Source organism: Phyllobates terribilis, unplaced genomic scaffold, assembly GCF_046119375.1.
Source record: "Phyllobates terribilis strain yellow unplaced genomic scaffold, ASM4611937v1 Scaffold_3__8_contigs__length_932513732, whole genome shotgun sequence".
NCBI lineage: Eukaryota > Metazoa > Chordata > Amphibia > Anura > Dendrobatidae > Phyllobates > Phyllobates terribilis.
Genome location: NW_027362763.1, coordinates 360,253,497 through 360,280,001, shown reverse-complemented (window position 1 = coordinate 360,280,001; position 26,505 = coordinate 360,253,497). Strand labels below are relative to the sequence as shown.

Genomic DNA, 26,505 nt, shown 5'->3' with positions numbered 1-26,505 from the left:
CCAGTCCTGGACCAGGGCGTCCGCTCCCAGCACCCGCGGATCGTGTGTCCTGGCCATGAAGTTGGAGACCTTGGCATTGAAGTGGGATGCCATTAGGTCCACGTCTGGAGTCCCCCAGCGATGGCAGATCTGGCGAAAAACTTCGGGACGGAGAGACCACTCTCCCGAGTCCATTCCTTGCCGGCTGAGGAAGTCTGCTTCCCAGTTGTCCACACCCGGAATGTGGACTGCAGAGAGAACCGAACCTGTGTCTTCCGCCCAGTGGAGAATGTGTGTCACTTCTTGTATCGCCTGGGCACTACGGGTACCCCCTTGGTGATTCACATATGCCACAGCCGTGGCATTGTCCGACTGTACTCTGATGTGAGAGGCTGCCAGTAAGTGATGGAAGGCTCTCAACGCCAGGAGGATGGCACGAATTTCCAAGATGTTGATGGGCATGGTCGCTTCTGCTGGGGACCACTTGCCCTGTGCTCTGTGGTGTAGGTGTACCGCACCTCAACCCGTCAGGCTCGCGTCGGTGGTCAGAACCTTCCATTGACCCGTGAGAAAGGATTTCCCCTTTGTCAGTGAGGTTGGCTTGAGCCACCAGTGCAGGGACCTCCTGGTTGACAACGTCAACTGGAACTCCCTGTCGAGAGAAAAAGGGTTCCTGTCCCATGACTTGAGGATGGCTAGTTGGAGAGGCCTGAGATGAAGCTGGGCAAATGGGACCGCTTCTATTGCTGCCACCATCCTGCCAAGGACTCTCATGGCAAACCGGAGAGAACGAGGGGGTTGGCTTAGGAGGGTGCGGACTCCTAAACGGAGAGGCAGCGCCTTGTCCTTGGGAAGGAGCACTAGACCCCTGAAGGTGTTGAATAACATTCCCAGGAAGGTCAGAGACTGACTCGGGGTTGGTGATGACTTTTGTAGGTTGACTAACCAGCCCAGGCGACTCAGAGTGTCGATTGTGATTGAGACACTGAGCTCGCAGTCCTTGAAGGTGGGAGTCTTGATAAGGAGATCGTCCAGATATGGAACGACTACTATGCCTCTGGAGTGCAGGAGTCCATGGTGGCTGCCATGACTTTGGTAAACACTCTGGGAGCCGTGGCGCGTCCGAACGGGAGAGCCACGAACTGGTAGTGGTCCTGGTCGATTGCGAACCTGAGAAATCTCTGATGGGCGGGCGCAATTGATATATGCAGGTATGCGTCTTGAATGTCTATGGAGGCGAGAAATTCTCCCTTCTCCATGGATGCAATGATGGACCAAAGGGACTCCATGCGAAAATGACGTACCCGTACATATTTGTTGAGCTGTTTTAGGTCCAGTATGGGCCGTACGCCACCTCCTTTGTTGGGGACTATGAATAGATTGGAGTAGAACCCTCGGAAGCGCTCGGCCGCGGGGACCGGTACTATGACTCCTGCTTGAAGAAGCGAGGAGACCGCTTGGTGGAAGGCACGAGCCTTGACTGGCGGTTTTGGGGGAACAGACAGAAAGAGTCTGTTTGGTGGGTTGGAAGTGAACTCTATCTTGTATCCCGAAGACACTAGTTCCCTGACCCACCTGTCTTCTGTAATAGGCAGCCAGACTTGGTGAAAGAGCGAAAGACGGCCGCCTACAGGTGGGGTATCTTTTGGAGTTTGTGAGTCAAGAGGAGGAGAAAATCTGAGATTTTCCTTTAAACTTTGACTGGCCTGCTCTTGACTGCCAGGTCTTGTCCGACTTCTGCGTCGACCGCGAGTTGTCTCTGCGTGGGGCGCGGTTGTTATTTGGTGCTGGTCGTGAGACGGACCAGCCGGAAGAGTTCTGAAAGGATCGGAATCGTGTTTGGTTGCGCTTCTTGTAAGTGCGTTTGGGCTTCAGTTGGGGGAGAGAGGTACTCTTACCCCTAGTGGCGTTGGATATCATAGTGTCCAACTGTTCACCGAAAAGTCGACCACTGAGGTATGGGAGGTGTGTGAGGGACTTCTTTGAGGCTGCATCTGCTTTCCATTTCCGCAGCCAGAGGATACGCCGAATCGTGATGGCGTTTGATGCTATCCCCGCTGCACCCCTAGCAGAATTCAGAGCTGCATGAAGCATGTAATCTGCTACAACTGCTATTTGGGCCGCTTGGTCTGACAGTTCAGGGGTAGATACTTGTAGGCTAGTTTGTAAATTTTGGGCCCAAGCCAAGATGGCCTTGGCAGCCCAAACGGAGGCGAACGCGGGAGCCAGGGAGGCCCCTGCGGCCTCGAAAATTGAACGAGCCATGCGTTCTACCTGCCGGTCTGCTGTGTCCCTGAGGGTTGAGCTATCTGGCAGAGAAAGGAGTGACTGTGCTGCTAGCCTAGAGACTGTGGGATCCACTTCAGGTGGATCGGTCCATTGTTTGGTGACCTCCTGTGGGAAGGGGTACCGCGCCTCCAGATATTTGCGATTAGTAAACTTCTCAGGTGAGAACTGCTTTTTAAGGATTGCTTTAAATTCTCGGTGGTCAAAGAAGACTTTAGGCGGTTTCAGAACTCCTTCAAAGGAAATCTTATGTCCTGGTGTCTCCGGGGGTGGATCAGAGATGTCCAGCACCCGATGGATGGATGAGATTAGATCATCGACTAGCACTGTATTGCTAGGGGGGATAGGGATTAGGGACCCTTCGGTTTCCTTGTCCGAGTCGGAATCACAGATGTCTTCTGAATCCTGTGTATCACTAAGGCGTCTCCTGCTGGATGAACTGGAGCGGAGGCCTTCTCTGGTCAGGAATGGTTGTGGGGATCTGTATTGTCTGTCCCTGGCAGGGGACGGTCTAGATGAGCTGGGACTACGGTGTCTCTCCTTAGAAGGGGATGACCGTGTGGTATGGGATGACGCAGATGAACGTGACCTGTGGGTCCTCTTGCGTCCTGACCTAGACGTGGATGTACCCATGCCATCATGTCCCCGAGTGAAACTCTCCCTTTGCTGGGTAGTGTTCATAGTCGAGGCATGACTCTGCAGAGCCTGAAGCAATGTGGATGTGAGGTTATCTATAGACTGCGTCATAGATTGTGACATCTGAGTGACCCATTCCAGGGTGGTATTAGACACCAAAGTATTGGCAGGGGCTTCTTGGGGCTTTGGCACAGCAGTCTGGATGCAGTCCTGGCAGTGTGGGTACGTACTGCCACTGGAGAGAGTATTACTGCAGGCTGTACAGAATGCATAATTGCAGTCCTGCCTGGTTCTCTTGGACCTTGAGCCCGGCATAGTGTACAGGGGTGGCTTTGCAGAGGAGCTTATAGGATTCACAGCCAAGGGAGAGACTCCAGCTGTGATCTTACCCCACCAGTGTGTCTCTAGGTCCAGCGCCAAAGATCCACAGTCCTGTGCCCCCCCCGGAGACTGGCAGACCTGGTCTGTATGTGCCGACCGGTAGCTGCAGGGTTAATGTTTTCCTCCAGTAGATAATGGCCGCCGGAGTATGAAGAAGAAGGTGGGCGGAGAGCTGAAAAGGGCGGCAGTGCAGTGAAAAACGCGCCCTTTCAGTCTGGATCCGCCCCTTCAATGACACTGTAGAGTGTCATATTCGTCATCTGGGGGGCGGCGGCTTCGGCTAGGCCGGAGCCGCGGTGTAAATTATAAAGCTGATGCCCGAAAGGGCTCCAGGCCGGCGGGGCAGTCCGGGGGGGGGGGAGGGGGGGGTCGGATCTGAACTGGACTCCCCCGGATTTAAAGGCAGTCATAGTGGTGGGGGTATCAGTAGAAGGGGGGGCCCTTGAAGGGTCCCCCTGAGGCACCATAGCGCTGGTGCTGCCACAGAGACAGAGCCAGGAAGGCCTGTGTCCTGTATGTGCCATGTCTGCCTGCACTCCCCCCCCGGCCCCAACAGGAGTTCGCAGCTACTGGGAGCCGCAGATTGCTGCCTGTACAGGCCCTACCTGAGGTGTCTCAACCCAATACCCCCCAGAGGGGGATTAGGGAAGGGGCTGTTGTCACCATCAGGGGGCTTTGTCCTCGCCTCGACCTCAACCCAGAGACCAAAAGGAATTGGGGAAGGAGGGGGGTCTCTACTTCGGACCAGCACCCGAGGGGCTGGGGAAGGCGCGACATAGTGAATAGTCATCTCAACTTCAACTGTGCACCCCATAAAAGGGGGCAGAGGAAGGAGCCATGCCGGGAGTCTCACAGGAGACCCACTTATCTTAATCTGTAATCTTCGGAAAAAAAATCGTAGTAAAAATTTTTAGGTGTGCTTCCTATGCGACACTAAGCAAAAACTGGAGAAGGCTGACGCCGTCCAGGGGTATATACTACAGAGGAGCCACAGTTAATCTTTTTCAGATTAAGCATAGTGTCACCTCCTATTGAACAGCAGCATAACACCCATGGTCCTGTGTCCCCCAATGAGGTGACAAGAGTAATCTGCAGTTTCTTCTGAAACTGTCTCGTCAATACAAGATTGTGTCAATCTCTTAGGCCAGGAACTGGCTAACCCCTGACCACACAAAGCGCAGTCTTTGTGGTTAGATTTAATCGAACATTTTCTGGGCAACTTCTACCATAGGGGGGAGAGACAGAACCTCATTAACCGGTTGGACTTTCACGTAGATAACTCACTACTCAGAGAATATAAAGGGGTATGGGGACAGGAGGGAGAATGTTGTCCAAAATCTCTCCTTTCGACGTTTCTGCCCCTGGCTGGGGATCCTGTGGCTGTAGCTCCGGCTACATTGCGAGCTGCTGCTGCGGTTGTAGTAGGGAGGGCTGCTGAGACTCCATAATGAACCCCTGCCTGGCCAGCGATCCTCCCTTAAATAGGTATACCCTCAAGGGGATCTGCCGGCCGGCATACACCTGCAGCTTCCGGTACCGCCCACGGAATCACTGATTCCAGGTAAAAGGGCGCGACTTCCGGTCTGTGCCCCAGGACGTGCAGCTGCCGGCCACCATACGTCTGACAGACGAGACCCCATCGGGATTCCCCTTCCCCTGCGGCACTTCCAGTCCCCTGGCGCCACAGCAGAGACTATACCTTGCTGGAAGTGGGATGGGCCACGTCTCACTGATGAAGGCATTTGTTCCCTCAGTGGTGTCGCCCTTGTCCCTGCCACCTCAGGTTGCTGTCAATGACAGTCTAGAGTATGAAATACAAAGGTTTGTTAATTCCCTCCAGTACCTCATACATTGGAAGGGATATGGACCAGAGGAGAGATTCTAGGTTCCAGCCTGATCTGAAGGCCAATTGACTAGTCAGGGCCTTTCATGGTAGGTTTCCAGGGAAGCCTGGCGGTCCAGTGCCCCTCACCAGAAGAAGGGGTACTATCACGGTTTCATAACGGACTGTGGCTTACGGTCGCTACGACTGACAGCTCAGTAACCCTACAGAATCTGGAGTGTGCTGGACTGTCTTGTTTTGTGAGTCACAGTCTAGTCATCAATCTGATCTGGGGGCGTGCTGGACTGTCAGCATTTTGATTGAGCAGCCCTGCTGCTCAACCTGATCTAATCTGTGGGCATTTCCCCAGTTGCCTCTAGTCCTCAAATGATTTGCTAGGTATTTAGGTGGCTTACTGTGAGCATTAGATGGTCAGTTGTAGCTGTCATTTTATCAGTGGTGTGTGCTTGCTCTGTGTCTGACTTCTGACCTTATTGATGACCTAGGATCTGTTGTGACAGTTCTCATGGATTATTGTGCTTTTGACGCTCTCTGGATTTTAGCGTACCCTTCCGGCATTTGACCCCAGACTGTTTTCTGACCACCTCTGACTTACCAGGAGGGCTTGTAGCACAGAGGGGTATCTGATCTCCTGCCTAGCCGGTCTCACGGCTTGCCTGTGAATAATGACTCAGTGCCACAAAAACATCTCAGCACAATGCTTTGATCAGAGAAAGCTCTATTCCTGGGAAATGTACTTCCCCCGCCTCTGCATAAATGAATCTCAGTCTTTGCGTCTTTTACGCAGAGCAAATCTCCTCTGGTCAATACTAGTCCACTGCAGGAGGCCACTACTTTAATGGATCAGTTGAAGTGTCCGCTTTCTCTCCCTTCTCCAGTTATAGTTAGTTTCTCTCTTCCCAGCTATAATTAATCCCATATGTTCAACAGAGTCCTACTTCCCTAACTTTCCCAGTTACGATTAATCCCATATGTTCAATGGGAGGGTGATATGTCCCCTCTCAGGAGACGTCTTCATTTTTTTTATTTTTTCTCTGCCATAAGTAAATATATTTCTAAAAGTGCTATTGACATGAAATTCTCACCAGTCGTCTGTAATAACCCATCCACAAAGGAATCATACCATAAATGGCCATAAGTTAAGTTATGTGTAGTAATAAGAATGACAAAGGGAAAAAGTATTGAACACCTGAAGAAAGAGGTGCAAAAATCCATAGAAAGTAATGACACCAGCTGAAATCTATCAGTAGTTAGAAAGCAATCTTTAATGAAAAATATCAGCTGGTTCAACTGCTGGCCTATAAATGTGTGTCCGATTAGAAAGGTGCCACACAAAAAAACATCTCATGATAGCTGACTGGCTTTACCCATCTCAATACCTTTGCAACTTTATTGTTGCAAAATATAATGAAGGCATTGATAGAAGAATTTCTAAAGTACTGAAGGTTCCAGTGAGCAGTGCTGGGGCGATAACCTGGATGTGGAAAGAACATATTTTCACAATAAACCAGCCATGACTAGGTGATCCCCGCAAGATTTCAGACAGAGAAGTTAAAAGAATTATCAGAAGAGTTGTCCAAGAGCCAAAGACCACCTGTGGAGAGCTACAGAAAGAACTGGGAGCAGCAGGTACAATTGTTTCAACAAAACAGTATGTCATGCACTCAACCTCCACAGCATATATGCACAGTCACCACGCAAGTCTCCAATGAGCAAAAAGCATATTTAAGCATGTTTAAAAGTTTGCTCAACATCTGGACAAGCCTGTGAAATACTGGGAGAATAGTCTGGTCGGATAAGACCAAAATTGAACTCTTTGAATGCCATAATACACACAATGTTAAAACACCATACCAACAGTGAAGTTTGGAGGTGGGAACATCATGGTGTGGGGTTGTTTTTCAGCCTATGACACCGACAAACTTCAAGTAATTGAAGAAAGGATGAATGGACAAATGTACTAACATATTCTTGATACAATTCTGCTACCATCTATCAGGATGATGAATATGAAATGAGAATGGACATTTCAGCAAGATAATGATCCCAAACAGGGCCAATGAAACTTTCAATTGGCTTCATATAAAGAAAATAAAGCTGCTAGAATGGGTGACTGGCTGTACCAATCTGCATCCAATAGAAAATTTATGGAAAGAACTAAAGCTCAGAGTTCATAGAAGGAGCCCACGGGAACCTTCAGGATTTGAAAAGTGCTTGTGTAGAGAGAATGGGCCAAAATCAAACCTGAGCAATGCATGCGACTAGTTTCTCCATACAGGAGGTATTTTGAAGCCATCACCAACAAAGGTTTTTGTAAGAAGTATTAATTAGATTTCATTAAGTGTGTTCAATAATTTTTCATGTGTAATTTGTCATTATTACACAACTTATGGACATCTATGGTTTCATTTCTTTGCCTGTGTGGCTTGGATGGGTTGTTACAGACATCTGGTGAGAATTTCATGTCAATTGCACCTTTAGAAATATATTTATTAGACAACAGGTGACGTGTTCAATACTTATTTCACCTGCTGTATATCGAGTTTTCTTATACAGGTGCAGCAATGTGAACGTAGCATTGGAGCCATATAGCAGGGCATTATGATTTTAGATATACATTTTTTGTAAATCTTCTGAACCTTTGGGCAGAAACATGATGGTTTAACTGGATCCCAATTCAAAAGTTACATAGAATTTGGAGTTGATGCGAATTGGACAAAATTTTTATTCCAAATGCTACGCACAATAACAGTGTCACCCTTACTTGGTGCATAGATGAAAACTGTACTGTGAAACCGAAACAATCCACAGAGCATAAAACGCTACATGTGCGGCCACCAGCAGAGCTGACTATACCAAGCATGTCATATTCCAAGCAATCTGGAGCCATGTGTAGCTAGGCCACTCATCAGGCAATCAGAAAGCGTCTTCAGATGTAATCCTGCAGTGACATCTCCTGTTGTGAAAAAGCATTGCCTCTCGAGTATCCTTGTCAAAGCTGGCAAACCAGAGAAAACAGCTTAAAACAAAAACTATCGGCTAGGAGAGAAGAGTCTACTACGCAGATGTCCCAAGATAGGTCAGAAAGCTAATTAGGAGTTACCCAATGGACCTGAGCCTCTGTTCCCACTATATTTTTCCAATACAACAGTCACAAATGTTAGCAGGCTGATTGAAAAAAATAAATAAAAAATCCAGCATATTTGTTAACGTTCACATGATCATTGCAATTTTAAAGTAGCTAAATATATTTTTATGGACTATCATGCGGGTTTTATACCTCAAACTAATGACACGCGTATACAGGGGCTTTGAGGTGGATTACATCCATACCTTGATTTTAGAAATACATTTTGATATTCCTCAGCAACCCAGCATTAAAATCTTACGCAAATCCTTACTTCTCCCTGTTCACCGCCAGTATCGACAGGTCATTTGTTTCCGTAATGAGCCTTGCTTGACCAAGATAGTTTACAAGCGCAGATTGACTCACTTGGTCGAAAAGCTTCATGGAAGACCTTAATGTACACCGATTGTCCTCTACAAGCTGCACATTCTGATTGGTGAAAGCATTAAAAGCCAAAAATGTGCAGTAAGGTTAACGCAGTTGTCCGTTGAGGACAATTTTTTTTTTTTTTTACTTAAAAATATTTTAGTATAGAAGTATTGATTTTTTTGCAATTGAGTTTCATCAAAAGTTTTGTGCATTTTGGCTTTGATGTGGTCTATGGTGATAAATCAACTGAAAGTTATAAACTCCCATCATAACAGGGTGACTGACAGATTGACTGACAGATTCTCAGTTCACTCATTCTGCAGTCAGTAATAGACAGTGCAACACAAAGGCTACAGCTAAACATATGGTACAAAATATTTAAAAAAACTCCATAGCAAGTGTGATTTTTAGCCTCAAATAGATGCATTTAACAAAATGGTCCTCCTAACCCCTTTTATAAGCAACATACGGCAAGTATCCTTCTCCGGTTAACCCATAAATATATGCTAGATCACAATAACCAGGCATATTTCAATCAAACTTCTTGTTCATTTCTCCAGGAAATAAAGGCTCCATGAAATCATAAGTAACTTATTTCTAGCAGTAAAAAAAATTATTAGAACTTGACAACTTTAAGACTTAATAACATGGGGATTGTGTTCACGATCCATGTACTAATATGGGAGACCGAGGCCTACTTGGCGCACACAAAAATACAAGACACATTATGTAAGGTTCTCATTTATTTCCAGTTTCTGTGAAAAGAGGTTCTGGGGAAGTTTTGTATGTCAGAATCATTAAATACTTAATAAAGAAAGCAAAAAGTATTTACAAATTTCATTCTTACTTGGTTTAATAATTACAAGAACCTCCAAAACATTTGGAAGGACAAATAACCAAAAAGGCTTTGCTTTCTCTATAAATACACAATTTGCTAGGGTTGAGAGTCGCCTCTTTTCAACACATGGTGATCTGAATAGAAATAAAATTATCTACTCCACTCAGATGGGAGATCTGATAAAAAAAAGAAAAAAAATCCATGAATTATTACAGATCAATTAGAAGTTCATTGCTTTATTGAAGGAAAAAAAAAAAAAAAAAAATTATTCGGTCAGTGTCCTGAGCCCAGTATGTGCTGGAGAACAAAACACATGATTCAAAAAATGGCTTGCTGCCATCTTCAAACCAAAAACAATTTGTAATAATTATATATATTTATATATATATATTTATATATCTATATTTCAGCCATAAAGAGCAATAGAGAAGCTCGAGTGCTCCGTCCCACTGAAGCATGAAGGCTCCAACTGCTCTTCAGGAAAAGGGAGGAGGAAAAAAAACAAAAAAAAGTCTGCACAAGTGAAAGGACTGCCTGTGCCCCACTTACATGATGTAGAGGGGACCGAAAAGGGAACACAGCTTTCCACCCTTCTTTCAGCAGTCCCAAAATACCTCAAGTATTCTGTAGTCTTACTAAGTGAAACCCCAAGAGATTGTTGCATTAATAGAAAAAAAAACAACCATTGCCGACTGCCCGTGTGGCCAAGGCTTCTTTCTACCAACTGCATGCCAATACCAGGTGTTTTGACCTTCAATGCCTTGGTGCCAGGCTACCTCCCACCCTCTGTCAGGCTTTATCATTCAGCAAAGAGTCCATACATTCTCACAAATGCAAAATCATTGGGTTTCATGTGTTTCTTTGTTAAAAGTCTGCGGGGGAAAAAGAAAAACAAAAAAAATAAAAACTGGAAGCCCCAAAGAAAAATGAGAGCAAGCATAAAGGCGAATTTCTAGTCCTTGTGATCAGTGTCAGATTCATCTTCTGCTTCTCGCAACCATGTGAAGAAGGCAGTGACTGATTTTAGGGCGACACCTTTGCCTTGCTGCTCCGATGAGTCCTTGCTGGATTCCCACTTGTAAAATGGTTCTTCCTTTATCACATCCTCGTCATATAGAGCATCAAAGAACATCCTTAAGAGGTCTATGAAAAACACAACATTGGTTAGTACGTTACACAAATGTAAAACGTAGTTAACAGCTCTTTTTACTATCCGTTCATTATTTAAGGTTATTCATTTATAGAACGCCAACACATCCTCCAGCTCTGTACAGAAATTCTCCTTGCACTTATAGTGCCACTCCAGCGTTTGCCTTTCGCTCAGTGCTGGAGTGGTGTTTCTAATTTAAGGTCCCTACCATTTGTATGTGGGGTCAAGGACCTAATGCTGCATGTCCAATATGTTTTCTGATGCTATCAATAACAGGTTGCACTTTCCCATCTGTACCTGCCACCTAACCAATCGTACATCCCATTAAAAGAAAAAGCAACTTACTAGGGGGCTGATCGAGCTTCACGACCAGAGCCTGCAAGGCATACAGAGCTTGTAGCTCCTTTGTTTCATTGTTCAGGTATTTTTGAAGCAGCTTAGCTCTGGTGCGGATCATGTTAACATCAATTCTACAAGGATTCTCGACTACAAAAAAAATGTAATTAAAAGTTAGTTTGAGAAGCTACTAATAAAAGTCTGTAAACCAAAATAATGAAGGTCCCGCACTTACAGATTATGGCAGAGTTGCAAACAGAACCCATGAGCGTTCTGACAAATGTATTTGATGACAACTGCTGATCGGTTAAGCTGGCCTGTGGGAAAAGAGGAGTTAAACTGTCATTCCAAAGCCTCTGACAGAGTCATAAATCATTTTATAAACTAGTTTATAATCAGATGCAAAGTGAACTAAAGTACTTGCCGCTTCCTTGTTAGGCTACGGTTTTACAATTATATTATGGAGTCCGCCTGGTTTCGGTTAAGGCTGTGTGCCCATGATGCAGAAAAGAAGAAGAAAATTTCTGCAGCGTTTCTGCATGGTCTTGGCAGTCAAAAACGCTTGCGGATCTTACACGCGTTGTGCAGAAACGCACAAATAATGGACATGCGGTGGATTTTTCCGCAAGGAAAATCCGCTGCGGAAAAATCTGCAGCATGGGCACAGAACATGTTCATTGGTGATCATGGGGCACGGATTACCAAGCGTTTTTAAAGCGTTTCTGCTGCAGAAATTCCGCATCAAAAACGCTTGAAAAACGTATAGTTGGCACACAGCCTGAATGTCAGTTTTGGAACTAAAGAAAGTTCTGCATGCTTTATGGAATTTATGCAGAAAAATTGGGGCTGATACTTCCACTTGAGAGGTTTGGTGTGCGTCCCTGGTGGATATGGTCATTAACCATCCATAATCCAAGTAGAAGAGGGGAGACAACATTTTTAATGGTCTATTGTAAAAAGTGAAAAATCCTTTCACATTTGCAATTGACCATTTAAGTATTGTTTCCTTACATAACAGAAACCAGGCGGACCCCATAATAATCAATAGTGTACATTTTCTTCTGTTTGCATCAGTCATGGAACAGATCTGTTTTTGACGTAAAGACCATATGGCATGACATTATTACTGTATGCTGCGTTGGTTTTACTCCTGTCATAATGGAACTGGTTGTGTCAAAGAAGTCCATCTCATGTCTAATAACATGTCAGGTCCTTCCAGAGAATTATTTTATACACAAGAAGAAAACTGATGCCTTTTTTTTTATTCATTCTAAAAGGCAAAATAGGTTCTCTCCCATCCCCCACATTCTTACTTCTATCCAGTCAAATATCTTCTGGTTACTACAGTTGTCTTTCAACAGTTTAGAGAGCGTTTTTTCCAACTCGGCGGGAGAGATGTCCTTCTTACTGGGCGTCTCCGACTCATCTCCTAATGTGTATTCAAGCTTCTGCAATGAGAAAGAACAAGGTAAGGATGCGGTTTCCTTAATCCATAGCTTACAAATGCCATGGTAAATAGGAAACAAAAAGGATAAAGTGCAGAGATAGGAGGCCTCGTTTTCTGCAGCCTTACATTGTCGCTGATAAACTTGTTCAGATCCTCATCTTTTGACAAGAACTCTTTCCAGCTTAGTCCAGATTCCTGCCAAAGGGCACCAGCTTTCTTATGGGACTGAAACGGAAACAAGGTGGCTACAAGAGTCAGAATCGTTTGAAAGATCTAATAGTCTGCCAAATTTAGTGGAATAAAACTCACCATTCCTTTACATTGCAAGCCGAGGATTTCTGCTAACAGTATACCAGCCTTCCCAATCGCAACTAATGGTTTTGTCAACTCTCTAAAAACACAAGAAACCTTTATTGCAATATCCACACCAGACAGAAAATCTCCAACAGTCCTAACCAACATCCAACAACATGAATTCACATATTACCTGAACAACTCTCCCATTGGGATTCCTCCCTCCGCCAAGACTGGACTGATAAGTTCGGCTAAATACAGCCAGATATGAGGGATGTCGATCTCCATATCTTCAGCGACTTCAAGTACTTCTAGGACTCTGACATGAGAACAATTTGATAAATACGTAAGAGTAAAACTCGTAGTAACTAATGTCAATGAAGAGTGAACAAGTCACAGCTGCCTTAAAAGTAATCTGTCAGCAGGTTTTTGCTATGGAATCTGAGTGCAACATGATGTCGGGGGAGAGTGCCTGATTCCAGCGATGTATCACTTACTGAACTGCTTGGTATAGTCTTGATGAAATCCCTATTTTCCCTGCTGTATATGTAGCAGTGGTCAGAATGCTCAGCAATGTATAATCCCACCCACACTCCTGATTGGCAGATTCTGAAGTACACTGTGCATTGTGAGAAAGCTATTGGTGGTGGGGCGGGGTTACACATTAGTTTTAGTCCTGCAGTGAATCACCTGTTGATAAAACACTGATTGTAGTGAAACTATAGCAGGCTGCTGAGCAAATGAAACCAGGCTCTCTGAACCTACATTATGCTGCTCACAGATTAAAAAGCAAAAACCTGCTGATAGTTTCCCTTTAAATTGGCTGGACCATGAACAACAATTCTTACCCATGTGCAGGATTAGATCATAAATGTATGATCACAGAGACCCCCACTATTCACAATATGAGTCAGGAGATCCTCTTAAAGAGCGATGGTCACACACATTGATACATTGCCTAAGGAACAGAGACAGCCAAGCACTGTACTCCACTATCTCCGTCAGAGCAAAAGCAAATGAATGGAGTAGTAATGTGCATGCGGACCCTCTTTTTAAGAACATTAAATCGTACAAGATGTAGTAAATGCCTGTAGGAAATCTTCCTTCGGTAGTGACCATGGAAGTCATGCTATTATGTCCAACCTAGATGTAGATAATCATCCGATCATAACATTCACACTACGAATAATGTAAAAAAAAAAAAAAATCAATCTTCTAAATAAAAGTGACAAATACCCCTTGTAATACTGTTCCTTAGGTAGCGCGCCAGTCTTCACCAGCGAGAACAATAGAAGACCCATGTGTTCCCTGGCAATGGTGCTCCTCTCCAACGTGGACTCGATGCCGTTTCGTACAAAGATGAATAGCAGCGAGGGGCTGTTAAGCTCTTGCACACATTGAAGCGCCTCCTGCAGCGACAGAAAACTGTCAGAGGAATGACAAACAGAGCTACAGATCTACAACTCCTGAAAAGGTACCTCACCTTCATGTCATTAATATGTAGATATTCTTCTATGATAGATTTAGATTTCTTTTCCAATTCTTCCTCTGACATGGCAGGTTTAGAGGATGCAACTGGGGCAGCAGTGGATGCTGGGGGCTCACGTTTAACTGAAAAGGGGTAAAAAGTATGAAAACAGTGCACAAAAAGTTAAGACAAATAAGGAGGGACGCACACTCCCCGAACACTTACTGCTTTCCTTGCTGCGATCCCTTGGCTCAGTCATACTTGCTACTTTCCTCACGGCTTCCTGCGGGATCTGTCTCTCTCGCTCTCGGCTGTGGTCTTCTGTCTCTTTACTAAAGCTCCTCTTTGTGATTACAGCCCTCGCCCGATCTGGACGACCAGAACGTTCAAAAAGATCCCCTTTGTCAAACCTCTCGCCTCTCTCAAATCTGTCTCCCCTGTCTTTGTCAGCGCGGTCACGGCTGGAGCTTCCCCTGCAGAGGAGAAAGGAGGACCTTCTTTTCAGCATATTGTAACAGATACAGTCATCAGCGTTTACAGTCACTGTCAAACCATGATATGTTAAGATCTTCTTGGTAAATAAAAGTTTATTCCAGTTAGCAAATATACAGCATTTACAAAAAAAAAAGTACAGACAGGAGCATTAAACGAGCTGGCAGCTCTGTGATCATGTCTGAAAAGCAGCAACAAAACCAGCACATTGCTGTCAAGAAACGCTACAAAGACATCCTTCTCAAAACTGTAAGAGTACAAGAGTTTTGATGTGGTAGAGACATCTGCTTACCTCTGCACTGCTCGTCTAGAGTCCTGACTCTCCGCGGATGCAGACTGCTGCAGGGCAGAGAACCTATTGAGAGTGCTGGTTGCCGGCCGGCCAGGTTCTGGTGCTAGATCTAAAAAGTTTCACAATTATAAGATGCGGATAAAAAGACAGCTATTCCTCACATAAGAGCGTATTAATGACTTACTGGATTCCGGAGGCTTTGCTCCAGTTCCTCCACTGCTCCCCTTTCCCCAACTCAAGCGGCCTCCGGGTGCCAGTAATTGATTAGAATCAATGGCACCAAGCTATTGGGGAAAAAGTGCGACATTTAATATACAACGTATAAATGCATGGACAAAAACACATTTCACTGTTCATGCAGACAACATGGGGTGGGCAAGCAGCCAAATCTAAGCAAACATATATACACATCTAGTGTACAATGGTCACATCTTTAAAGCAAAAAAAAGGGGGTTATGATTTCCGGGGCAAAAAATGACAAAGCGGGAAAAACAAAAACCTTACAAATCAGATGTTTTCGAAGGCAAAATAAGCTGATGTTATATGATTAGTAATCGCATACACTATAAAAGACGCTCACCTTTGTAATCTTGGTGATCCTACTGGTATCAATAGGACGACTTCCTTTACTAATGGGCACAGTATTCCAGCCATCATCGGTTGGTTGACTGCCACGTCCACCTGTAGGTCGTCCTGGTGGCTCCCGTCTCTTGTCTTGCTTAGACATGAGCTGTTGTACTTTAACTTGTTCGCGCTGCTTTTCCATCTCGGCCTCTTTATGGATCTGATCTATAGTCTTAGGGCCCTGATCGGCACGACGAGGTATCCAGTTGCACTAGAGAAGGAAAGGACAATACAAACATTATATTAACCTTTTTGACATGGCTATTTTAATTCTTTTCCTCCCCTTCAAATAAATGAAAAAAAACATAATTCTGGCATTTAGAGTTTCTTTTCTCATTATGTCATTTATCAGTTAGGTAAATTAGTTTTATAGTCCGATAGGACTTGTGTTTTTCTTTTAAAAAACAACTTTTTTTCATACTTTTTACTATAGTTGTTAGTCACTTTGGGGGACTTGAACCTGTAATCATCTGATCACTTGTGCTATACACAGCAAAATCATAGCATTGCTGTATATAGTTAAAAAAAAAAAAAAAAAAAATCAGTCACCTATGATATGAACACCAGAAACTGGCATACAGCTGTTAGAGGCAGATGATGGCAGAATTTCACAGCCATCTGCTGGCAAAGATGTGCGCTCTGGTCTTAAATCCGCATGAAAGTTAGGGAGACAGCATATGACTGTTCATCAGCTGTCGATAAGGGGTTAATATACACTGTGCATGAATATTTTTAGACCATGCTGCCCCTGGTATGTATCCAGTGTTAGAGAATGTGGCTACGATGCAGAAATTAAGCAGAAAATTTCTGCAGCGTTTCTGCATGTTCTTTCTGCATGTTCTTGGCAGTAAGGCTATGTGCCCACGATGCAGAAATGCTGCAGATTTTTTCTGCTACTCCCTGGCAGGAAAAACGCATGTGGATTTTACATGCGTTTTTTCCCCACCAGGTAGAAGCGTTTGTCAAGCGTTTTTGCATGTATTTCTGCATGTGGGTTGTCAAACGCTTTTCCAAGCGATTTTACCATCACTTGGAAAGTGCTTGACAACTTGGTCACACTATATATAAATCCATGCAACCGGCATGGAGTCATAGTAGTGTGACCAAGTTAGGTAAAAAAAAAAAAAAAAAAGATTATACTCACCTTCCGACGTCCTCCCGGTGTTTTCTCCGCTGCGTCCGGTGTCTTGGGCGGCTCGCGGTGGTGTGAAGGACCTGCGGCGACGTCATTGAGTCATGTGACAGTTCACATGACTCAATGACGTCATGGCAGGTCCGTCACAACACCACGACCCATACAGCAGACCAGACGAAGGGGAGAAAACACAGGGTGGACATCGGAAGATGAGTATAATCTTTATTTTTTATTTTAAATTCTTTTTTTTTACAGTTTCTATGGTACCCGGTCTGAATGAGTCTCCTCTCCTCCAGACTTGAGTACCATCCGCACATTGAACCGTGTGATATCCGCTTGTGCACATATAGTGATGCGAATGTCAAGCGGTCCAATGTAAGTCAATGGCGGCGATTATGCTGCATGTCCGCAAAATTAATGGACACGCTGCGGATTTTTGAGCGCAGCATAAACACTGCGGAAAAATCCGCAGCATGGGCTTTGACATTGCGGCTTGTCATTGGGGACGGATTACCAAGCGTTTCCCAAGCGTTTACGCTGGGTAAATTCCGCAGCATAAACGCATAAAATGCTTCGTGGGCACTCAGCCTAAAAACGCTTGCCGATTTAACACGTTTTTGCAGCGTTTTTACATGCGGATTTGACTTGCGTTTTTCAAATGCATTGGGACCTCAAATCCACATGCAGAAACGCACAAATAATGGACATGCTGCAAATTTTTCCGCTGCGGACATGCAGATTTTCATTGGGGATCATGGGGAACGGATTACCAAGCGTTTTGCAAGCGTTTACGCTGCGGAAATGCCGCATCAAAAACGCATAGTGGGCACATAGCCTTATGGTAAAAGTAGTTATGTTCTGGATTACAAAATTTAAAAAAAAACAAAAAAAACTGAACACTGAAAATTTGTGTACCAGGATTTTTCTCTTCTGTTGTGCTCAAGAAAAGGGGAAAAAAAAAAGAAAGAAAAGGTATTTATGTATAGCATGACACCTGCAAGAATAAATCTCTTACCAGTCGCAGATCAAGGACATCTTGAAGCATAAACCGGATACGAGAAGAAGTTTTCCTTTCCTTGATTATTTTGTCCACCTGGTTGAAATACTGATCCATGCGAGGCTGTTGAAAGAAACACTTGCGTTACCAAACAGAACTGGGAGATCACTGTAAATTTACATGGAGGGTAATATTACAATGAACTTGGCAAAAAATATTAGCGTTCACCCCATTGAAGGGAAAAAAATTAAAAATAAAATAAGAACAAAATAATGCAAAATAAGTAATATACCATGTTACTTTCTATGTGTTTGTAAGTAAAGGTCAGTGAAAAATCAAAATAAACAAAACATACAAAGTGAGCCGATAAAGGGAATAGATAGTTTTACCTTTGCTCTTTCAAAGTCCAAGTCCTTCCCAATTGTGGACAACAGCCGACAAAGACACTCCAAGGACTCCTCATCATGGTTCTTCAGTAATTTTACGACACAATCGTGCATAATGGCTTCAGTCAACATTTTTAATTTGAAAAGTTCACCAATAAACTTAATATTACCAAGGGATCTGCGCCTGGCACTATCCCTGGCTTCTACTAGCTCGTCATTAAGTCGTGCCTTTTCTTCTGGCTGGAGACAAAGAAGAGAAATGCGCTTAGTGTTATGTACCATGGCGCCTGTTCAGTACCTTAACGAGAAACTCAATACAACAATATCTGACAGCATAAAGGGAAACAATCAGGCTGAACAAATACCGTAGTAGCAGCATCCATCTCCTTCTGCTTCTTCTCAAACACCTCATCATCATCCTTGTCCTTCTCGAACTCCTTCTGGCAGCGGTTCAGTAGCAGCTTGCGGAAATTGACAGTCACTCCCGGCTTGTCTGTAGTTGGGACCTTAAGCTGAAAAGGAAAAACTAAATTTCAAAGAAGGAAATGGGGATAAAACCTAAGATGACTGACCACACGAAGTAAAAGGATGGACTGATTTGGTACCATACTCACTAGTTGTGCAGCATGTATGGCCAAAATGAATAGGGCACTTTTTCGGCTTGCATTTTAACCCATTTCCGACCTGGTCAGTAATAGTACGCACCAGGTCGGAAAGGCAGATTCAGCGGGGGCTCTGGCGCTGAGCCCGCACTGAACCGGGCACGTCAGCTGATTCTTACAGCTGACATGTGCCCGCAACAGCCGTGGGTGGAATCGCGATCGACCCGCGGCTGTTAACCAGTTAAACACCGCTGTCAATCTGACAGCGGCATTTAACTTGCGCTTAAGGGAAGCGCGTCCTAGGCCCCGCCCATCGGTGACCCCCGTCATGTGATCGCGGGTCACCAATGGGTGGGCATGACAACCCAGAGTCTGCAGCAGACCCCTGTGGTTGTCATGTGTCAATTGCTATGAGCGCCACCCAGTGAGGAGTGGATCAGATTGATAAGACTTCTTTGGGGAAAAAGTTTCAGTAAAACATTTTATTCATTGAAATCTCTGGCGTATGTAGGAGTCCAGTAGGACGTCCTACTTCATGATTGACTGTCTTTGCTGTGTATAGAGTTAACAGCCGCACTCATTGCAAAGTGAAAAAAGTTCATTGTGCTACACACATTCACCACACTGTAGATACAACAATAAGATGGAGCTGAAAGTGATAAGTCGTGACGTTTCAACCTATTATAGGTGTTTCTCAAACATCGTTATATAGGCTCCTATAGGGGTCTAGTAGAAATCAGATGAAGGGCAGGTACTTCCTTGCGGTGGTGTGTAATCATCAGCAGGCAAGTACTTTCTTTGCAATGCTTACCTGCAGATGATTCCACACCCCCACTGAGGCGGCACCACCGCAAGGAAGTTTTCTACTATAGCCATATAGGAGCCTACATAGCGATGTTTGAGAAAGACCTATAATAGGTCGAAATGTCACGGCTTTTCGCTTTAAACTAAAACTTATTGTTGTATCAACGGTGTGGTGAATATGTGTGCAGCACAATGAACTTTTTTCACTTTGCAATGAGTGCGGATGTTAACACTATGCTAAGTTTGGGATACCTTCCAATACAGCCTGCACCAATCTTCTACTGCGTAGTGTGCATCCTCCTTATTACTATCCAGTCTTTGCTGTGTGACAGTGCTTGCAGAAATAGCTGTCAATAACTAGGACCACCCACTGGTTATAAACACCAGGGATTTCAATGAATAAAATACAAGTTATACTGAATCTGTTCCAACAAAACCTGTATAATCATTTTACTCAGATTGTCCTACCAGGCTGTCCACAGATTAGACTGCATATCCGACGTGGCAGTTCACGTTAATGTATATGAACTTACTAAAATAAAGAACAATGTTACAGAAATGGCAGACTTACCCCCATAAGGCATCGGCACATATTGGCATATGCAACAGAGAAATTTGGCTCAGAGATGGCCTTCTCAAATATCAGGTCAATAACCCCCTTCAGTCTATCCTCGGTGTCTATGGCCAGGTCCGTGACTTGCTTCATTAGCTGTTGGAACATCTGTGGGGTCAGCTTGTTGAGGATACTGCGCACTCTGCGGAACAGCTCCTGTAAAGGGAGGACAGTGTGAATCAGGGTCAAGACATTCGTCATCCATGTAGGAATTTGGATTTGAATAAAAAGGTAGAAAATTGAAAACTCTCCAATATTTAATGCTGTGCTTTGAAGACCAATAACGATCATTTACATGTAAAATACTGACTATATACTGGGTGAAAATTAGATAACATTCACAATATTTATTTTCGCTTAAACAAGGGCTACGTTGGCACAAATGTGAAAAGCACCACTTACCTGGGTCTTTATATTCTCTGGTTCATCTTCATCACTGGCTCTCTTATTTATTGGTTTCCAGGCCTTTTCAGCTTTATTCAACTGTACATTTTCATTTAGTGACACAGCAGCAATGATTTTGCGCGGCTCTTTTCTGGGTCCCTGTTGAGACCGTCGAGCACCAAGATTTGCTTGCTGAAATCAACAAGAAAAAGTGTCAGGAAGAATGAAGAGGACTGCCCTCCCAAAGATAAACTTTATGACAGATTAAAACTTACCGGCCCACGATTTCCCATAGCAGGACGACCTAAATTGGCAAAAGATGGTGTAAAGTCTGGCCCACAATTCATACCAGTTAATCTTGTGGGATCTAGGGGCCTAAGGGGGGTTTTGTTTGCCTGTTAGGAAAATAATAACTGAGGTTAACAACAATATAGGAAGTAAAAAAAAAAAAAAAAAAAAAAAAATAGAAAAACACCTACCTTGTCCAACACTACATCGGTGATTTGAGGGAGACCCTCTGGTTTCTGCATGCTTGCCACAATAAACTGAAAACCGAGTAAGAATTCCCGGTCATAACTTTTCTTCTCCTCGGGATTCAGAGGTTTCCATTGTTCTGTAGAGACAAATCTGATGAAATATCTATATCCGGGTGTCCGATAATACAAAGTCTGATCGTATCTATAAGTGTCAGTGACAAAGCTTGCATGTTATGTCCTGCTCAGGTCTTTCGCTATGGTGAAAAGTCAGGGAATGCTAAGGATGTTTTATTTTTGCCATAGAAGACAAGCTGATGAAAATTAATTGCTGTGACAGGAGACATCTGTCTAGATAGTTTTCAAGAGAAAAAATTACAAATTCAGTACAGACCATTTATTTAAAAAAAAAAAAAAACAGCAAAAATCTAAATCTTAAAAACGAGTCAATATTCACTTAGGTGATCATTCTTAAAAGGCCAGAAAAGACATGGAATGTTGCTTACCCTCTTTGTATTTGTACTTCAGATCTCCAGGCTTAATGTTTTCAGCATCCAGCTTGTCTTCCTTCTCTTCCCATGTCTCGTCCTGCTCCTCTACAGGGACGCTGGGGGTCTGGTGAACCTCAGGGGCAGCAGCAGGTGGGTTAGGTGCCGACTCTGCTACTTCATTAGTACCATCCGTTGCCTAAAGGGGAAATAAAGAAAGTAAACAATTTATCCTTGTTCAATAATGGCTTCCAGACCGCCTTCTACGTTCTTCAGTGGGTGGTCCCAGGGTTCCCTGAACACACTAGGTGGGCAATCCAACCTATTAGACATTATATTGTAAAATGTCTATGGTGGAAAAATTACTTTAAAAGGGTAATATTTCTTCCATGATATGCTCTTCTAGTCAACCGACCACTGCAACAAATCACAGCCTGCAGCCGTGCTGCAACTTCCAACTTAGAATCAAACATTCCTTTTGGTGAAATATGATTTTTAAATGCAACTGCACACTGGTTTTACCTCCTTAAAAGCATCCAAAAGATCTCCTGCCTCTTTCTTATTTAAATCTCTTATCTTCCTCCTCTTTTTAGGTGCGGAAACAGCAACTGGAAGGGGACAAAATTGGAATTTAAATGACTTTGCAGTTGAAACAAACAAAACCAATTCAACTTAGGACCTCGTTTAGAGCCTATAGGGTGACTCCAGGCATGTAGAGAAGAGCCACAGTGCGGTGCAAGTACTGCACTGCCATACCCAACTGAGGTAGCAGCAGCACTGTGCAAAACAGTAGGTCATCACTGTGCAAGTAGTTCATTAAATTACATTGTAGATGAGAGCAATTTTATAGCAAGATGTCTATGACACTGCAGAAAGAGAATTCTAATCATCTCTGACAAAAGCACAATAGACAGGAAAAGATGACCAAAGTAGAAGACATTTTAATAAGCATATAATACAATCGCCTTCATTAAGGATATTATTTATAGCGGGTATTATACAAAAAAAGAAACTTTGCAATTTAATAGTCATTATAAAAAAAATCCTCTCCTTTCTACAGAATAAAAAGATTTTGAATTCTATCGTCTACTGCTCATTGTCTAGGTTACCGGCCACCCTGCGTTTTATCAGCAGAGGCTGCTTGCTTAGGCAAGGAGCAGAGGGTTTACAAGGTCTTTCAATAAAAGCTTGCACGCAGATACTCTGGAGCTGGCCATGATCACTGGATCCTGCTAGCTTTATTACCCCTGCGCTCTTTAACCGCTGTTAGTAGCGATAAGTGCAAGTGATCGTTATTCGAGTTTGCCTAGGGTGCGCGGGTATCGAGCGTGCTCGAGTAAGATGTTCGAGTCTCCACGGCCACATGTTTTGCGGCTGTTGAGACAGCCACAAAACATGTAGGAATAGCCCGTGTTTCTCATGCTATCCTCGCATGTTTTGTGGCTGTCTAACAACCGCGAAACATGCGGCAGCAGGGACTCGAACATGTCACTCGAGCACCTGCGATACTCGCAGCATACCCACGCACCCTAGGCAAACTCGTGTAATAAGCACTTGCGCTCATCACTACCGCTAAAGTAACGCAGCCTGTACTTGCAGCATACACAGTTTGGATCAGCAGCATGCACTGTTCCAGGCAAACAGGAAGCCTAGGTACTGGTGCGTTCCTGATGAATGAAATTGAGAAAACCCCTTTATGCCTTCTTATCAAGATATTCTGGACAATTACAACACATTTTCATCAATGTGAATAAACCCATTACCTGTCACAGGAACTTCCGACGTCTGCTTTGCACTCTGTAAAACAACTGGTTCTGGCTCAGCAGGGGTTTCCTTTGGAACATCCTCAACTTCAGGTGTAGGATCAACTATCTTTTCCTCGGGTTCGGTGATGGGGCTAACATGAGACTCCAGTGTATTCTGAGCCTCAGGTTCCCGCAAGTCTGGTGTTCCCTCTCCATTTATTAGAAGCTCTTCTGGTTGAGCAATTGGAGAATCTAAGGAGGGCTCAGAATGGCAAACAGAAGACTGCTCTGGCGGTGCAGGTGGCACAGTCATTTCTTCAGACATGCCATTGGTGGCTTGGAGCTCTACAGCTGGAAAGCTCTCCGGTGGACTTTGCTCCTGTGCAGATTCTGTAGCAGGTTCTTCTGCATCTACAGGACAAGACTCTGAAAAAGTTGGGGATGGAGCAGCCTCTGTATGAAAGTCTATCTCTGAAGGGGTACAAGAATCCTCCTCTTCTGGCAAAGGAGATTCCTGTGACTCAGACACACAAGTCTGGGTAGGATTTGGAGACTCTGGCTGGGCTTGAATGACTGAAGCTTCAGTAACTGTCTCTATTGGGTTAACATTTGTATCTAGAATGTTTACTTCAGCCAGATTTGGGATCTCCTGAATATCGGTTGGAGGCTCTGGCAGCACGGATACCTGAGTTGAGTGGGTTTTTAGCAAGGGCACTTCCTGTGAATTGAGAGTCCCTGGCAAAGGTACAGACACCTCAGGAGTAGTGTTCTCAAGGGTCAAGTCTTGCTCACAAACAACTGGCATGTTCAAATTCGCTTCGGCAGGAGGGGAGGGTGGGGGACTCTCTGATTGTTTGGTCAGCACTTGGGTGGTCTTTGAGCCATCATCTTTATGAAAAAAAATAATACACAAGTGATGGAGGTTAGTAAGGAAACAAAAGGTGTAGTAGAGTTAGGCATAGTCTTACATAAGTTACACTGACAGGCATCCTCAGCCATGACGCTGTTAACACCTTAAGCGCTGTGGTTTCTATTGACCAAAAGATCTAGAGGGTTACACTGCCAGGAGGAGTCATTTCTGATCCTGGCAGTGCTATTGTGGGCACACTGGGCAGTATCCACGTACTGGAGCGACTGATATTCCTATTACAGTGCAAAGAGGCACTTGCCTGTGGCATAAATATCTGCCGCTCTAATCCTCGAGAGTGGCATGCTTAACTCCAAAATTCCAGCATATTTTATAACTTTTAAGCAGTTTGCTTTTCAAAAATGTTTAGTGGAACATAAAAAGTAATTAAAACACAATAAATTGTGGAAATAGTAGGTTTGTTAATGGCACAACATGTATGTAGGCCTATTGTAATTTGAGCATGAATTCTGGTGTATTTTTATTTATTTTTTAAAATCTCACATTATGCCAATCACACTCACAACAATGTAACAGCTGATTGCAAAACAGCCAAAAACTAAAAATAAGATGGATAATAAAAGGGATAACCTCTGGAGACCTTTTTTTTTTCTAAAAATGTATGTATTTTGGGCTAAAAAACCTTTTGAACTCCGTTTTCAATAAAAATGTTGCACTGTTTTGCTGTTTCATTCCCTGCACACTCAACATTAATGTGGTCTGTGAACAGAATAAGCTAAAGAAAAGAACTATCCCATTGGACAGTCAGTATGAGCTGACTGATTCTCAATCCAGTGTCAGCAATAGATGGTGCAACAGACGGCAAATGGTGCAGCATTTTTAATGAATCACAATTACAAAAAAGCTAAATGATTTTTAGTTAAGCTATACGCATTTAAGAAGATATAATGTCCCCAAACTCCTTTAATCAGTAGATTATGTCATGAATGTCATAGCAAATATGAGACAAACCGCACTGAACCATGACAAACACTGCATATATTACAACAATGAAGGAAATGTTTGTTTTATCCTAAGATCTCAAAAAGCAAACACCTTCTGGGTAAATAGTTGGATACTTAAGTTTTGGGCTTACCTGGGCGTACTACAATAGGCACATGGATACTCTCTCCATTCGCCTGCACCTCAGAGCCTCCCACTACAGACTAAAAGAAGGAGGAAATAAAATGCAATTACTATTTGTACCGCCTTTAATAGTTTAGGGTGTAGTATTCATCACCGTGCATCAGGATGCCAGCGTGCACAAGCATTTATCAGCCAAGAGGCCCCAACACCCAAAGTTTCACAATGGCTAGACCTAAAATTACATTAGGCTTCTGAAAAACACAAACCATTGGAGAGGGTGCAGAGCCAAGTCATGAGCTTTTTGGGAACAGAATTACCTGAGGAGGTGTGGGGGTTGATGAGGTCCTTCCTCCAGATAAAATCTCATCAGTGACGTCTTTTCCGCCTTGGTTGGGATCTCTAATCCTTATCTGATTCAGAAATAAAATAAATCTCATTAAACCCCACAAGCCCTACAATACTGCACTCTAATTCAGGACACCTAGAGAACTCTGATATTAACCAGCTAGATTACTCTTTTTTGCTGCGTCACTTAATCAACATGGCTTTTTAAAAAAGAACAGGTTAAGGATCACACAGAGGAATAAAAAAAAAAAAAAACCTTCCGGGACCCAGTAACAGCCACGTGGAGAGACAATATTGCAACATGTTGTAAGGGAAATGAACGAGAGCCAAGCCTTCTCTGGAGATCGGCCAGAACCCAGCCTCAGGACAGCAGAGTGCGGAGGGCAAACAGACCCAGACCAAGGCTGTGCCGTTATACAGTGGTTTCATCCAGTCACTCTTTGTATCAATACACAGATGACCGGATCAACAGGTCAGGAAGGACGTGCTATAACCTATATAAAGTTAGCATGAAACAGGCCAAAAGAAGAAGTACTAAGGGAAATGGACACTGTGAAAGGTCTAGAAATGTGGCAGCACTGCATGGGAACAGAAGGAGCTAGACGCACAGAAGCACATGGACCTCACCGATACCCGAGCTGGCAGACCTCTGAGCGGTGATCAAGTCTGAGATGCAATGAGGCGGAGTATCTGCTGTAATTACTGTGACTTTTCCTTGTAAATTCCTCCGTCCTTAGTTATTATTTGGAGATCACCTTTACAAGTCTAAGTAATGCTGGGAAAGGCCACACCAAGCCAGCTAATGTCACCAATCTAGTCATCTGAACAGTCTGCAATGTGTCACCATAATGTAATTCAGCCTGACTCCAGCGTCTAGCAGGGTTATGTCATTAACCTGGTATCTGTGATCCTTTTACACCTCCACAACATTAAAGGAAAGAAAGAACGCTTTCTGCTTCACGTCAGTACATCAATCTC

The 26,505-nt window shown here is 43.9% G+C and overlaps 1 protein-coding gene across 5 annotated transcripts in view; it reads right to left on the bottom strand.

Annotated features, from left to right (window-relative positions):
- Window positions 1–9,346: 9,346 nt before the first annotated feature.
- EIF4G1 (eukaryotic translation initiation factor 4 gamma 1) overlaps window positions 9,347–26,505 on the bottom strand; it is a 74,790-nt gene continuing 57,631 nt past the window's right edge. For all 5 annotated transcript variants that reach the window (XM_073675337.1, XM_073675338.1, XM_073675339.1 and 2 more), the window contains 25 exons: window positions 25,500–25,592; window positions 25,193–25,262; window positions 23,208–24,077; window positions 21,967–22,052; window positions 21,463–21,643; window positions 20,963–21,096; window positions 20,759–20,878; window positions 20,502–20,675; window positions 20,058–20,255; window positions 18,446–18,592; window positions 18,084–18,320; window positions 17,713–17,817; window positions 15,519–15,773; window positions 15,123–15,222; window positions 14,939–15,047; window positions 14,380–14,627; window positions 14,170–14,297; window positions 13,923–14,095; window positions 12,880–13,005; window positions 12,702–12,783; window positions 12,519–12,617; window positions 12,259–12,393; window positions 11,181–11,262; window positions 10,955–11,095; window positions 9,347–10,602 (listed from right to left, as the gene is read on the bottom strand). In XM_073675337.1, coding sequence (XP_073531438.1) covers window positions 10,412–10,602; window positions 10,955–11,095; window positions 11,181–11,262; window positions 12,259–12,393; window positions 12,519–12,617; window positions 12,702–12,783; window positions 12,880–13,005; window positions 13,923–14,095; window positions 14,170–14,297; window positions 14,380–14,627; window positions 14,939–15,047; window positions 15,123–15,222; window positions 15,519–15,773; window positions 17,713–17,817; window positions 18,084–18,320; window positions 18,446–18,592; window positions 20,058–20,255; window positions 20,502–20,675; window positions 20,759–20,878; window positions 20,963–21,096; window positions 21,463–21,643; window positions 21,967–22,052; window positions 23,208–24,077; window positions 25,193–25,262; window positions 25,500–25,592 — 4,284 coding nt within the window. In that variant the 3' untranslated portion in view covers window positions 9,347–10,411. The remainder of the gene's footprint in view (window positions 10,603–10,954; window positions 11,096–11,180; window positions 11,263–12,258; window positions 12,394–12,518; window positions 12,618–12,701; window positions 12,784–12,879; window positions 13,006–13,922; window positions 14,096–14,169; window positions 14,298–14,379; window positions 14,628–14,938; window positions 15,048–15,122; window positions 15,223–15,518; window positions 15,774–17,712; window positions 17,818–18,083; window positions 18,321–18,445; window positions 18,593–20,057; window positions 20,256–20,501; window positions 20,676–20,758; window positions 20,879–20,962; window positions 21,097–21,462; window positions 21,644–21,966; window positions 22,053–23,207; window positions 24,078–25,192; window positions 25,263–25,499; window positions 25,593–26,505) is intronic.